We start from the raw sequence: 15,459 nt of genomic DNA on the forward strand, positions 1-15,459 counted from the left end.
AAACAAAAAGTTACTGGTCCCTAACCAGATTGAAACAATAAATACAGAAATAAAATGAATTTCTTAGACACCACAGAGTTCAAACTAACACAAGAAGATAACACAAAACACATTAGCAACTAAGGTTTTCTTCAAATCAACAGACACGCGCACCCTATTACATACCAAAAGACGCCATGCTAAACACACTTTCCATGGATTAGTGAATTCACAACTGCTGCGATTCCATGGCATTTGTACAGAACAGGTAGATTTAACAGTGTAGTCAATACCTTATTCACTGCGTTGTGGCAGAGGGCATACACAAAAAGGTTCCTTAAACATATCAAATCCAATTTTTGGAAAGAATTAGACAACCTTCCAAGATTAAATAGATTAGGCCCCAAAAATACCACTTATTATGGGATATTGCAATAAGATCCTACATATAAAGAAAGTAATTAAAACTAATTTTGAAAACTTAAATGAAGGAATCGACTCACTAAACCAAAAAATAACAGCCTTTAGAAGGAATAAAAACCGAAAGGATCTTTTTGTTAGCAGCAAGGTGAGCACACAAACCACACCAAATTGTGGGAATAGTAACTGTATAACATTCAAGCACTTCAAAGTCCTGAAAACAAGACAAAAATTCAACACAGGGAAAACATCCCTTTAAACCACAGAATCAAAAATGTGAACAACAATGTTGTTTATGTAATCCAATGTAAACATTGCAAAATCTGATACATGGGAGAGACAAGGAACAGATTAAGAACTAGACTCACAGAACACCCTCGTGACATTAGAAGGAAGAAAGAACAGGAAGCCATCAACAAACATTTTATTGAATATGGACCAGACCCTTTGGAAATGACAAGACTGGAAACAACTCTAAATTGGTTTACATTGCAAAGGAAGAGTAAAGAGGGACAGAGTAACAATGTCACCAAAAGGCTTAAAGAAAAAAAAGTGTTAATACAAGAAAACTGTTAATATTTTCATTAACTTGAATGATTCCCATTCTGGGAGGTTTGGTGAGATGGGAAAGAGCTATTCACACCTCCAGGGAAACCACTGTCAATGAGTTTACCCTTGTGGAAATGCGCGTTGGATTTCAAATGTTGTCACATGTCTGGGTAGGTCCTTTTCCAATTTACTTGAAGCCTCCTAGAAGCTTGGCAAATATTGCAGTTGTAAAAGGTCAGGTGACCTTTAGCAGCTATTTTTAAGGTTCCTTGCGCCCATTTAAAAGAAATGTTAGTTTCTTTTACAAAATCTACCACATCACAACACTACATTCGTGACAAGATTCCCCCTCTTCCATTCCTTTAAGTGGGTGACTTAGGCTCTGGCTCAATCCCGCACTTCGCTCTAATTCTACCAAATAACACAGCTCACAACAAAACATCTTTCATGATTTTATTAGTCATTTTGAATGTTCCAGATGTGAACGTGGTCATGTGGCCGAGCAGTGTATGGTACTGGAGTTAGGATCTTGTCTCTTTGGAGGTGTGGGTTTGAATCCCACCACTGCTAAAGTTTTGGGTGGTTTGCTTTGCTAGGTTGTTCCAGAAAGTTCTTCATGTGGGCAAGGGGCAGCTGAGCTGTGCAGTGTTTCATTCTGGTTGGGAGAATGAGGAGAGACAGAGACAGTAAATTACAGGTGACCAGGAAAGGGTGGGGGAAGGGCACAGACTGGATTGACCGAATACCGTTTTTCTCTGTAACACTCCGTATCCATTCTATCATCCTTCCCAAATAGTTGTGGTCGAGTGGTTAAGGCGATGGGTTTGAAATCCAGTGGGTTCTCCTCACGCAGGTTGGAAACCTGTCAACTCCTCTTCTCATCATTCCTGATTATAACCAATCGCAGAATTAATTATCAGTTAAACGGAATAAAAACCATCCAAATTCCCAGTGTTTCTTATTTCCAGTCATCCCAAACGTTCATTAAATTTGCAGTCTGAAATGGAACAATAATTGGCCAGGTTGGTGACATCCTTGTTTTCTGGCTGTTTGTCTCTCCTTAGGACTCTGTCACTGTATATGTCTGTTGTGTGTTCCTCTGTGTGGGTCAACGCAGTTCAGTTCCCTGACGGGGTGAATATATTTTTACCATCACAAATTTAATTCACATCAGTTGTGTAGCTTCATAATAAAATGTTCCAGAGAAAAAAATATCAGGGTGAAATATACAAGAGGAGTTTGTCTCTTTCTATGTATGGACTACTACAACAACAACTTATATTTATATAGCAGTTCAACATAAACATCGCACAGGAGAATTATGTAACAAAATATGACACTGACCCACATAAGGAGAGATTAGGTCAGATGACCAAAAACTTGGTCAAAGAGGTAGGTTTTAAGAAGGGTCTTGAAGGAGGAAAGTGAGATCGAGGCGGAGAGGTTTAGGGAGGGAATTCGAGAGCTTGGGACCTTTGTAACTGAAACCACGGTCACCAATGGTGGAGCCATTCTGATTGGGAATGTACAAGGGGCCAGAATTAGAGGAGCAGAGATATCATGGGGTTTGAGAAGGTCACAGAGATAGGGAGGGTGAGGGCATGTAGGGATTTGAACACAAGGATGAGAATTTTAAAATAAAGACATTTCTTGACTCGGAGCCAAAATGGGTCAGCAAGTACGTGGGAGATAGAGGATTGGTACTTGCCATGAGTTAAGACACGGGCAGCAGTTTTGGATGAACTCAGTTTATGGAGGGTAGAAAATTAGGTCAAAAACTAACAAGCAGGACTTCAAATGTAGTCATCTCTGGATTATTCCCAGTGCCACGTGCAAGTAAGTACAGAAATAGGAGGATAAGACAGATGAATGTGTGGCTGGAAAGATGATGCAGGAGGGAGGGCTTTAGATTCCTGGGACACTGGGACTGGCTCTGGTGAAAATGGCACTTGTACAAGCCAGACGGGTTGCACGTGGACAGAGCCGGGACTGAGTTTGTTGCAGGGTGTTTTGCTAGTGCCATTGGGGCGGGGGCTTTAAACTAACTAGGCAGGGGTGTGGGAACCAGGAGAGAGCATTAGAGAGGAATACCAGGGTGCACAAAATACGGGGAGAGACCGATAGCACGAGAAAATAGAATCAACAGTTAATAGTTGGAGTCGGACTGAGGGAGAAAGTCATAATGACTAAATCAGGGTTAGTGTGCATGTATGTGAATGCATGGAATATAGTAAATAAGATTGGGGAGTTACAAGCGCAGATTGCCATGTGGAAATATGATGTTGTGGCGATAACAGAAACCTGCCTCAAGGAAGGGCAGGACAGGGTGTTAAATATTCCCGGGTAAAAGATGTTCAGAAAAGATAGAAAAGGAAGAAAAGGTGGAAGGCTGGCAGTATTGGTTAAGGAGAGCGTTGCAATGCTGGAGAAAGAGGATGTCCCAGAGGGTTCAAGGGCAGAATCAATTTGGCTAGAGCTAAGGAACAAATAAGGTGCAATTACACTCTTTGGTGTCGATAGACCACTGGGAAGCATGCAGAGGAACAAATCATCAGGGAAATTAGAGATGCAGACATCACAGAGCAATTATAATGGGGGACTTTAATTACCTGAATGTAGACTGGGACAATGGTCGTGTCAAGGGTGGAGAGGACCAAGATTTCCTAGAGTGTGTTCAGGAGAATTTTCTACAGCAGTGTGTGTCCAGTGCAACAAGAAAGGATGCACTGTTGGGCCTGATTCTTGGAAATGAGGTGGGCCTGATTCTTGGAAATGAGGTGGGCCAAGTGGATCAAGTGTCATTGGGGGAACATTTAGGAGACAGTGATCATTGTATAGTAAGATTTAGGATGATGTTAGAAAAGGACAATGTGCAATTCAGAGTAGGAATTATTAACTGGGGGAGAGCAGACTTCAATGGGGCAAGAACGGTGCTGGGTTGGATAGACTAGAACCAAAGGTTGGTGGGAAAAACTGCAGCTGAACAATGGGCTACCTTCAAAGAAGAAATGGTTCATGCACAGTCAAGGTATAATTCCTCCAAAGGGAAAGGTAGGGAAAACAAATCTAGAGCTGACTGGATGAAAAAGGAGATAGAAATCAAGATTAAGTAGAAAAAGTGTGCTTATGACAGGTGTCATGTAAAAAATACAAAAGAGAACAAAGCTGAATACAGAAGGTTCAGAGGGGAGCTGAGAAAGCAAATAAGAGAAACAAAGAGGGATTATGAGAGAAGACTGGTAGCCAAGAGAAAGAGGAATCCCAAAGTCTCCTACTGAGACAAAAATAGTAAGAGGATGGTCAAAATAGGACTGATCAGGGACTAAAAAGGGGATTTGCACAGGGAGGCAATAGGCATGGCTGAGGAGTTAAATGAATACTTTGCATCTGGAGGATGCAAAGGAAGCAGATGCTACCAAGGCCACGGTGATAGAGGAGGAAACTTTGTCACTAAAATGATTCAAAATTGATAAGGAGGAAGTGTTGGATAAACTGTCAGTACTTAAGGTTGTCAAGGCACTGGGACCGGATGAGATGCAACCAAAGATATTGAAGGAAGTAAGAGTGGAAATTACAAGGGTATTGGTCATAATCTTTCAGTCTTCCCTAGGCTCAGAGGAGGTTCCAGCGGACTGGAGAATAGCAAACATTATGCATTTATTCAAAAAAGGTTGTAAGGATAAGCCCAGCAATTACAGACCAATCAGTTTAACTTCAGTGGTTGGGAAGCTTCTAGAGATAATTATATGGGATAGAATTAGCAGTCACATAGAAAAATGTGGGTTGATGAGGCAGAGCCAGCATGGATTTCAAAAGGGGAAATCATGTTTAACTAACTTGCTGGAGTTTTTTGAAGAGGTAACAGAGAGGGCTGATGAGGTTAATGCTGTTGATGTGGTGCGTATGGACTGTCAAAAGGCATTTGATACAGTGCCACACAACAGACTTGTAAGAAAACTAATTGCTCATGGAATAAAAGGGACAGTGGCAACGTGGATACAAAATTGGATGAGTAATAGGAAACAGAGGGTAATGGCCAATGGATATTTTTAGGGCTTGAGGAAGGTTTGTAGCATCTGTGGCTTCTGTGCCGTAATAATTCTGTGATTCTGTGATTGACACATCACCTGTCCTGCCATCCTTAATGTGTTTTAAATAATTACTCAATTATATTAATCACCTATTTATAATGCTTTCTAATATATTTATTAACTTTACCTCCAATTTGAATACTATTTTAAACCTTAAGAATAGAATAGGCCTTAACCACACACCAGTTACTCACCAAACTTTCCCTGTGGTAGAGCAAGAACCAATTCCAACAGTGTGAGAAACATAAAAAAAGGAAATGAACATCTCCTCCCTTCACTTCACCAAACTCCCTCTCTCACCAAACTCCAAGTATGCATTCGTTTGCCTTAGCTGCTCTGAAGAGGCCTGTATTTATAGCCAACTAAACAGGGGCTAGAATAACCAGATTCAACCAATTAGCGAATTAACTACTCAGCTCTCACAACAGAGAGTGAATTTACCCTGTCTAAACTGCAAGAAAACAAGAACTTAGCCTGCTTACACAGCACTTTCCTGTTACTGCTAAGGGAGTAAAGGTTATCGGGGATCGGCTCCTTGTGGAGTTGAAGCCACAATCAGATCAGCCATGATCTTATTGACTGGCTTAGCAGGCTCAAGGGGTCGAATGGCCTACTCCTGCTCTTAATTAATATGTTTAATACAGTACGTTTGATACAGAGCTGAGTTATTTGACTTATAATCACAATATGAACCCCGATAACTGGGCTTGAGTTTATTATCTGCAGAAACAGACCCCAGTGAACATGATTCAGTCCTGGATGTGATTGACAGTAAAATCCAATCACTGTAGTTACTTGTGAACTCGCTGGTGTGTCAGCAGGTGGGATGACTGAGTGAATCTCTTCCCACATTTGGAGCAGGTGAACGGTCTCTCTCCAGTGTGAATTCGCTGGTGCCTCAGCAGGGTGGATGAGATAGCGAATCCCTTCCCACACTTGGAGCAGGTGAACGGCCTCTCCCCAGTGTGAACTCGCTGATGTGTCAGCAGGTAGGATGACTGAGTGAATCCCTTCCCACACTCGGAGCAGGTGAACGGTTTCTCCCCCGTGTGAACGCGCTGGTGTGTCAGCAGATGGAATGACTGAGTGAATCTCTTCCCACACTCAGAACAGGTGAACGGCCTCTCCCCAGTGTGAACTCGCTGGTGTACAGTGAGGTTAGATGATCGCCTGAACCCAACCCCACAGTGAGAACACCTGAATGGTCTCTCATCAGTGTGAACACGTTGGTGGAACATCACTTCCCCAGAACTTTTAAAACACTTCCCACAGTCTGAGCATTTAAAAGGTCTCTCGTCAGTGTGAACTCGCTGATGGGACATCAGGTCTCTGGAGCTTTTACAGCACTTCCCGCAGTCTGGACATTTAAAAGGACTCTCCCCACTGTGAGTTCGCTGATGTTTCAGCAAGTGGGATGACTGAATGAATCTCTTTCCACAATCGGAGCAGGTGAACAGCCCCTGGCTAGTGTGAATTTCCAGGTGATTCCGCAGGTTGGATGAATCAATGAATCCCTTCACACACTCAGGGCAGGTGAACGGTCTCTCCCCAGTGTGAACTCGCTGGTGTGTCAGCAGGTGGGAGGAGGTAGTGAATCCCTTCCCACACTCAGGGCAGGTGAACGGTCTCTCCCCAGTGTGACTGCGCCGATGTCTCTCCAGGTCAGATGGGTAATTGAACCCTTTTCCACAGTCTCCACATTTCCATGGTTTCTCCCCATTGTAACTGCATTTATGTTCTGACAGGCCAGATGATTGGCTGAAGCCTCGTCCACACACAGAACACGTGTACGGTTTCTCCCCACTGTGAATGGTGCTTTTTCCTTCCATGTTCAAAATCCAACGACATTCAGGTTACGATAAATTGGGCGACTGCATCAGATCCTGATGTGATGTTTGGATTGAGTTTCCCGACTGCAAATCCTCGCCTTCTAACACCCTGTGGAATTGATTTAAAACAGAAAAAAGGGAGTGAGAGAGAACCCACAAAAACACAAAGGCAGGTTGTGAAATTGAGCTGAATGAATCAGGTAATTTGTGGGGCCGGCACACGGAAAATGGACTGTTAAAGCTGATGGATTGTCATAAAAACCCAACTTGTTCACTAATGTCCTTCAGGGAAGGGAACCTGCCACCCAGTCTGGGTATAAGCAAAACCCTGGCTTCTATGGGAAGAGAGAAGGAGAGAGATAGAGATGGGAGAGGTACCAGGTAAAGCAGAGGGATTTTATATATCTGGAACTCGACCAGAACTTTGACAGAATTTCCCAAACCCTCAACCTCCTCCACCTAGAAGGACCAGGGTTGCAGGTGTATGTGAACATCATCACCTCCAATTTCCCCTCCAAGTCACACACCATCCTGACTTGTCTGACATCCAGTACTAAATGAGCAGAAATTTCCTGCATTTAAATATTGGGCAGATTGAAGCCATTGTCCTCAGTCCCCGCTACAAACTCCACTCCCTAGGCACCAGCTCCATCCCGCTCCCTGACAACTGTCTGAGACTGAACCAGACTGTTCACAAACATGGTGAAATATTTCACCCCAAGATGAGCTTCCAACCACATATCCACATCATCACCAAGACCACCTATTTCCACCTCAGTAACATCGCCCGACTCCAGCCCAGTCTCAGCTCATCTGCTGCTGAAACTCTCATCCATTCCTTTGTTACCTCGAGACTTAACTATCCTAACGCACTCCCGGCTGGTCTCCCACATTCAACCTCCCTGTAATCTTGAGGTCATCCAAAACTGTGCTGCCCGTGCGCTTACTCGCACCAAGTCTTGTTCACCCATCACCCCTGTGCTCACTGACCTACAAAGGGTTGGGGCTAAGGAGAACCTAAATTATAAACTTCTGATCCTTTCAAATCCCTCCATGGTCTCACCCCTCCCTATCTCTGTAATCTGCTCCAGCCTCACAACCCTCTGAGATATCTTCACTTCCTCAAATTCCATAATCCTGACTTGAAATTTTAATTGCTCCAGATTTGATCACAACTGCTGCACATTTCCCCTAAAAGGATGGCAGACACACGTGCACACTGCTGCACATCACCCCCAGCAGGGAGGAGGTGATGGATTAATGGCATTGTCACTACACGAGTAATCCAGAGGCCCAGGTTCGAATCCCACAGCAGATGTTGGAATTTGAATTTAATAAAAACCTAATTCAAAGTCTAATGATGACCATGAAACTATTGTTGTAAAAACCCATCTGGTTCGCTAATGCCCTTTAGGGAAGGAAATCTGTTGTCCTTACCTGGTCTGGCCTAGATGTGACTCCAGAGCCACAGCAATGTGGTTGACTCTGAAATGGCCAAGTGAGACACTCAATTGTATCAAACCACCACTGAGTCACAAAAAAGGAATGAAACTGGACAGACCAGCCAGCATCGACAACGGCAAATCTCAGCCCCTGTCGACCCTGCAAAGTCCTCCTTACTAACATCTGGGGGTGAGTGCCGAAAGAGCTGTCTCACAGAAAAGTCATAAAACAGCCCAACGTAGTCATCCTCACGGAATCATATCTTACAGATAATGTCCCAGACTCCACCATCACCATCCCTGGTATGTCCTGTCCCACCGGCAGGTCAGATCCAGCAGAGTTGGCAGCACTGTGGTATACAGTCGGGAGGGAGTTGCCCTGGAGGTCCTCAGCATCGACTCCGGACCTGATGAAGTCTCACGGCATCAGGTCAAACACGGGCAAGGAAACCTCCCCTCGATTGCCACATACTGCCCTCCCTCAGCTGATGAATCAGTGCTCCTCCATGTTGAACACAACTTGGAGGAAGCACTGAATGTGGAAAGGACACAGAAAGTACTCTGGGTGAGGGACATCAATGTTCATCACCAAGAGTGGCTCGGTAGCACCACTACTGACCGAGCTGGCTGAGTCCTAAATAACATAGGCGGTGAGGGAACCAACAAGAGGGAAAAACATACTTGACCTCATCCTCCCCAACCTGCCTGTCACAGATACATCTGTCCATGACAGCATCAGTAGGAGTGACCAAGGCACAGTAGTTGTGGGGATGAAGTCCCTCCTTCACATTGAGGATACCCTCCATTGTGCTGTGTGGCACAACCACTGTGCAAAATGAGATAGGTTTCGAACAGATCTAGCAACTTAAAACTGGGCATCCAATAGGTGCTGTGGGCCATCAGTAGCAGCAGAATTGTACTCGAACATAATCTGTGACCACATGGCCCGGCATATCCCCCACTCGACCATTATCATCAAGCCAGTGGGTCAACCCTGGTTCAATGAAGAGTGCAGGAGGGCATGCCAGGAGCAGCACCAGGCACACCTAAAACTGAGGTGTCAACCTGGTGAAGCTACAACACAGGACGACTCACAAGCCAAACAGCATAAGCAGCAAGTGATAGGCAGAGCTAAGTGATCCCACACCAACGGATCGGATCCAGTCGTGAATGGTGGTGGATAATTAAACAACTCACTCGAGGAGCAGGCTCCACAAATATACCTATCCTCAATGATGGAGGAGCTCAGCACATCAGTGCAAAAGGTAAGACTGAAGCATTTGCTACAATCTTCAGCCAGAAGTGTCGAGTGAATGATCGATTCACAAATGCCAGTCTTCAGCCAATTCGATTCACTCCACGTGATATCAAGAAATGGCTTGAAGGCACTGGGTACTGCAAAGGTTATGGGCCCTGACAATATTCCGGCAATAGTACTGAAGACTTGTGCACTGGAACCTTCCGCACACCGAGCCAAGCTGTTCCAGCACAGCTACAACGTTGGCATCTACCCTACCTGGCTATGTGAAAAATTGCCCAGGGATGAGGAGAAACTTCTTTAGCCAGAGAGTGGTGAATCTATGGAATTCATTGCCACAGAAGGCTGTGGAGGCCAGGTCATTGAGTGTATTTAAGACGGAGATAGATAGGTTCTTGATTGGTAAGGGCATAAAAGGTTTCGGGGAGAAGGCGGGAGAATGGGGTTGAGAAACTTATCAACCATGATTGAATGGTGGAGCAGACTCGATGGGCCAAATGGCCTAATTTCTGCTCCTATGTCTTATGGTCTTCTAATTCTCTGTAAAAGGAGTTACAAAAGCCATCACTCTCAGGACAGGATAGAAACTCAGAATAAACAATTCTAGATACTATGGAACATTTTTCCTCTCTTGTTCCCCCAAAGCCTCTAATCCATGTCCCACACACTCTCCCTCCTCCCTGTGCTGAAATCTAGTGAGAGTTTTGGACAACTCTTTCAGTATCTTTTTAACAAATTAGTACAACTGGAGATAACAATATTTCTGCTCATTCACTTCAGTCATTACTCGTGACAAGTCATTTATCTGAAACCCCCTGACTGACCATACAGAATAGCAGACGTTAACCTTGTGTTCAAAACTCACAGTGTGGAGATTTAATGAGTGATCGTGAAGATGGTTTCTCCAAACCTCCCAGGGTTTCCTTCCTTCCTTCTCTCCCTCTCCAAACCTCCCAGGGTTTCCTTCCTTCCTTCTCTCCCTCTCTAACTAAGTTAAACCTGGGATCAGTCTCACGGCCCATTCTGGTTCCTGCTTCTCTTCCTGATGACTAATTAACTCCAATTAAACACTGAGAAGGCTGAAGGCACTGTTTTCGGTCCCTGCTCCAATCTCCATTTCCCAGATACCAACTCCATCCCTCGCCCTGGGAACAGTCTGAGATTCAACCTGTCTGTCCACAACCACATTGTTACATTTGATCTCGAGATGAGTTTCTGACCTCATAACTGTGCGATCATCGTCTGTTTCCACCTCCGTAACATCACACGACCTCACCCTGTCTCCGTGCGTTTGCTGCTGAAACCCTCATCACTGCTGTTGTTACCTCCAAACTTTATTATTCCAACACACTCCTGGCTGTTCTCCCACATTCAATGCTCCGTAAACTTGGCACCATTGCTGTCGGTGTCTTCACTGGCAGCGAGGCCCATTTCCCTAACACCCTCTGCTTCCTGACCTGCCTTGGCTCCCAGTGAAGCAACAACTTGATTTTAAAATTCTCATCCTTGTTTTCAAATCCCTCCATGGCCATGCCCCTCCCTATCTCTGTAATCTCCTCCAGCCCCACAACCCTCTGAGATATCTGCACTGCTCTAACTCTGGTCTTGTACATTCCCTATTTTAAATGTTCCACCATTAGTGTCCATGCCTTCAGTTCCCTCGACCGCAAGCTCTGAAAATCTCTTCCTCCATCTCTCCATCTGTCTACCACACTTTCCTCCTTTAAGACACTTGAGTATTGATTAAAAAATAGACATTCTGTCAAAACTTTTTAATCTTGTACACAACAGGAAATCAAGAATACCAAATTTCAGTCAGTCAGCCTCGTAATGCGTCTCACTTCCCCTTGCTGGAAGCTACATATATTCATACACGAGGACCTGTCCTCTGCAGACAGAAGGAACATGTCCAGGCTTGGGGCCTTGGGTTGAATTAAACAAAAGCACGGTGGGGGGGGGGGGGGGGGGGGTGATCGCTCCCTGGTGTATTCTCCATGGCAACGCCTTAACCAATCAGAGCTGACTGGCCAAACCAATCATCACCCTTTCCTCGTGCAGCATAAATTGTCGTTCACTTTGAAATTTGGTTTTCTTGCATCTGTCCGGATGAGTGCAATGTATAAACCTTCAACAGCATGTCTCTTTTTTAAGCAATGCTTAAATTCTGTACGAATGAGTGACTATGGGTTTACAATTCTATTGTTGCTGATCTACAGGTCCCGGTGACCGCACATTTGATGAATGTCTCCCTCAGGCCGTGTTGTCACCTTATACAAAATACGCATGCGCCCTGTAGTACATTACACGCCCCTCCTTGGAATGGTGCGCGCATACGCATTGCTGCACTTGCCGCTAGAAAGATGGCGGTCGCGCATGCGCCCATCACTAAATTGACCCGATAAAGATGGCGGCCATTAATTCAGGCCTTTCCCCCGCAGCTCCAAGCAAACGCGAGACCGAAGGTTCCTTATTGAGAGTTTGGGGCCGACACCGTGAGTTTATGAAGCTTCCCAACTCACCCGCCAGCCCTCTCTATGTTCACAGGTTGGTTTTCGGCACTGAGTCCGCATTTGGTCTTTCTAAAATCTGCATTTTAAATCCGCTCGCTCGAGCTGTCTTCCCGTCTGGCTCCACCGGCTGCGCATGCTCCAACTCAGTGATTGACAGCTTCATCGGACCAATAGGAAGAGCGGCTGACTGGCGGTGAATGAGGGGGCGGAGCGGAGTGTGAAGCATGCGCAGTGTGAGTGTAGGAGCCGGGATGAAGGATTGAAAATGCAGCCGGTGAGAAACTGGCGAGTGCAGGAGAGGAATGGATCCGGAGGGTGGACTAGGAGGGTTTACAAACACCCGGTGTAGGACTCCAAACCCGGATTAGAAACTCTGTCTTTCTTTCCACAGATGCTGTCAGACCTGCTGAGTTTCTCCAGCATTTTTGTTTTTGTTGCAGATTTCCAGCATCTGCAGTATTTTGCCTTTATCTTAAAAACTCCCAGAGCCGAATTTACACCGGGTGTTTGGAAACTCCTTTTAAGAAAGGGAGGATTTACACACAGCAAACTCAAACCAAGAGATATGTCTGTCTCTTAATTTCTATCCTGGACTAACCTGCTGAAACAGTGAATTCACACTGGGGAGAGGCTGTTCATCTGCTCACACTGTGGTAAGATGTTCAGGACATCATTCCACTTGCTGAGATACCAGCGCATTCACACTGATGAGAGACTTTTTTAATGCCCAGAGTGTGATAAGTGCTTTAAAAGGTGTGGGAAACTGATACCCCATCAACGTGCCCACACTGACCAGAGATTATTCAGATGTTCTTACTGTGGGACTGGGTTCAGGCAGTCAAGGGACCTTATTCGACAGGTGCAGTCACACTAGGAAGAAACCATTCACCTGCCCAAAGTGTGGAAAGAGATTCACTCAGTTGCCCCATCTGCAGACACCAGTGAGTTCACACTGATGAGGCCTTTTAAAGTCACATGGACTCAAAACATTAACTCAAGTTGACAAGTAACTACAGTGATTGGATTTAGCTGTTAATCACATTTGGGACTGAACCATGTTCAATAGCCTGTTTCTGCTGATAATAAACTCCATCCCAGTTATGGGGTTAAAATTCTGGATAAAAGTCAAACAAATCAACTTTGTGTAAAACGCACTTGTGTGTCAAGTCTTTTTCATATCTCTACAGAAGTCATTTCCTTTTGAAATGCTCTCCCTCTCCACTGTCTGTTCCATTCTCACCTCCAACAGCAAGTGTGAGGAGCTCATGGAGCTTCTTTGTCACTAAGATTGAGTCAATCCGATCAGCTGCTTCCCTCCCTTCCCCTAGTCCACCGGGTCAACTGTCTCGAAAGCTCCCCCCATGTCTGAGCTCTGAACTCAGATCTTTCTCCAGTTTCCTATTTCCCTTCATAGCCCCTCAGTGCTCATCTTGCCCATGAGACTCGCCTTCTGCTCCAGTGATCCTATTTACACTGAATTGCTGACCATTCAACTTCTCCATGTTGGCTGATATTATTCATGTTTTTTTCTCTCTCTTCTGGTACTGTTCCTCACACCTTTAAATCCACTGTCATCATCCATCCTAAAAAAAGGATCTATCCTTGATCCCTCCTATTTCTCATCTACATGCTACCACGAGGTGACATCATCCAAAAGCACCATGTTAGTTTTCACATGGACACTGACAATGCCCAGCTCTACCTCACCACCATCCCTCTCCATTCCTCCACTGTTACTAAATTATCAAACTGCTTATCCTGCATCTAGTACTGGATGAGCAGAAATTTCCTCCTTTTAAGAATTGAGAAAATCAAAACCATTGTCTTCACTCACCAGTGCAAATTCCGTTCCCTAACTCCAGAGCCCATCCCTGAGGTAACATTGGGATGTGTTGTCCTATGTTTGTCAAGCCAGTAATCTTTGTTCCTGAGAGAGAGAGAGGAGAGGGGGGAGGGGGAGGAGAGCCATTCCTATAAAATTCAACACATTTCTGAAGATTTTATAAGGTGACAGTGATTTCTTACAGATCTCCCAACCTTGAGAAGGGAATATTCTTATTGACTTCTCGCAACTGATTTTTGGCTAACCTCACTGTTTCTAAGCTGTGAGCTTGTTTTCCTAATTTTTTGATGGCAAACCGTGGGTAACATACTAAAGCTACTAGAATGATCAGAATCAGCAACACAATTCCTTGAGCTGCCATCAAGAATAAATGCGATAACTATCGACTGAGATTCATCCTCCCCAACTGCTGATCATTTCTCACAATCTAAATTATTGACATGTCGTAAACACACCTGGTTCAAACAAAAGTTCATGCACGAACTTTAAAGATTCTCCAGCTCTCTGTTCACCTGCATCCACCTTGTGGATATTTTCTAAATTCAGATTCTATTGCCCCCTTCACTTTAATTTTACTCCTTCTGATCGGTACCAGTGTGTTTAATTCTATCCTGATAGTTCGAAAGTCAATTCCTCTATGGAGTGTGTGTCAATGTCTTGATTTAAAATGTCTCATTCAATTTTCCACAATAATCACTTCATGTTGTTCTGTTGTTAAGTAGCTGAGTATGCCTGGGACCTGTTCTTCAGTGCAGGGTCACCATGCATTTCCACATGGCGATCTGGGAGGGATGGATCCGACGGCTGGGTTAGATAGAGAGTGTGGGGATGGCAGATTCAATAGTGGAATTCAAAGGGGAATTAGACCAAAAGCTGCAGCATGTCCAGGGAAAAGGTGGGGGAGTGGGACCAGGTGAGTTATTTCCAGGAGAGTAAGAGGTCTCCCTTTTCAGACGGAGATGAGGAGATTTTTGTTTTGTTTTTTCAGAGGGTCGTTAGCCTGAGGAATTTTCCCCAGAAACAAGAGGAGGCTGGGTCATTGAATTTATTCAAGGCTGATTTGGACAGATTTTTGATAGACAAGGGATTCAAGGGTTATGGGGGTGGGGGGGCTAAGAGAGCATTGGGGGGACAGACAGACAGACAGGAAAGTGGAGCTGAGACCACAACTAGATCAGCCTTGATCTGATTGAATGGTGGAGCAGGGTCAAAGGGCTGAATGGCCTAAGTTCCTCTGACCCGGCTGAATGGTCTCTATATGTTGTTTTTGGCTCTGATTTTATGGTACTGTATATATACCCACATTTTGCACCATCATCCCTTTAGTCAGTTTCTTTCTCATGCCTTGTAACCTATCACAGTCCTTCCCTTTTGTCCTTTCACTCCCCTCCCTCCGCCTCTGGACTTGTTTTCCACCTGTTACATCTCTGACTTTTCCAGCTCTGATGAAAGATCATCCAGCTGGAAGATTAACTCTGTTTCTCACTCCACAGACGCTGCCAGACCTGGTTTCATTGAATAAGGAATTCCTGTTCATT

At 44.7% G+C, this 15,459-nt stretch overlaps 1 protein-coding gene across 3 annotated transcripts; it reads right to left on the reverse strand.

The window, feature by feature from the left end:
• Nucleotides 1–1,387: 1,387 nt before the first annotated feature.
• On the reverse strand, nt 1,388–6,973 carry LOC144673357 (uncharacterized). Of its 3 annotated transcripts, XR_013574293.1 has the most exons (3): nt 5,835–6,973; nt 1,695–1,835; nt 1,388–1,603 (listed from the first exon to the last, which is right to left on the reverse strand). XR_013574293.1 is itself a non-coding variant. In XM_078535247.1 (2 exons), exons 1-2 carry the CDS (start codon nt 6,866–6,868, stop codon nt 1,814–1,816), a joined length of 1,056 nt encoding a protein of 351 aa, XP_078391373.1. In that variant the 5' UTR covers nt 6,869–6,973; the 3' UTR covers nt 1,388–1,813. The 3 variants fall into 3 exon arrangements, 1 of the variants encoding a protein (XP_078391373.1); XR_013574294.1 differs by having other exon boundaries at nt 1,388–1,835; nt 5,774–6,973; XM_078535247.1 differs by having other exon boundaries at nt 1,388–1,835.
• Between the last annotated feature and the right edge of the window lie 8,486 nt (nt 6,974–15,459).

This window comes from Cetorhinus maximus, unplaced genomic scaffold (assembly GCF_964194155.1).
Source record: "Cetorhinus maximus unplaced genomic scaffold, sCetMax3.hap1.1 HAP1_SCAFFOLD_353, whole genome shotgun sequence".
NCBI lineage: Eukaryota > Metazoa > Chordata > Chondrichthyes > Lamniformes > Cetorhinidae > Cetorhinus > Cetorhinus maximus.

What these genes read in the sequence shown, in the direction of transcription:
- LOC144673357 (XM_078535247.1), bottom strand. Translation starts at nt 6,868, where the DNA reads ATGGAAGGAAAAAGCACCATTCACAGTGGGGAGAAACCGTACACGTGT. An exon ending in ACACACCAGCGAGTTCACAA is followed by an intron (nt 1,836 to 5,834) that starts GTAACTACAGTG and finishes GGTTATAATCAG; the next exon opens with GAATGATGAGAAGAGGAGTT.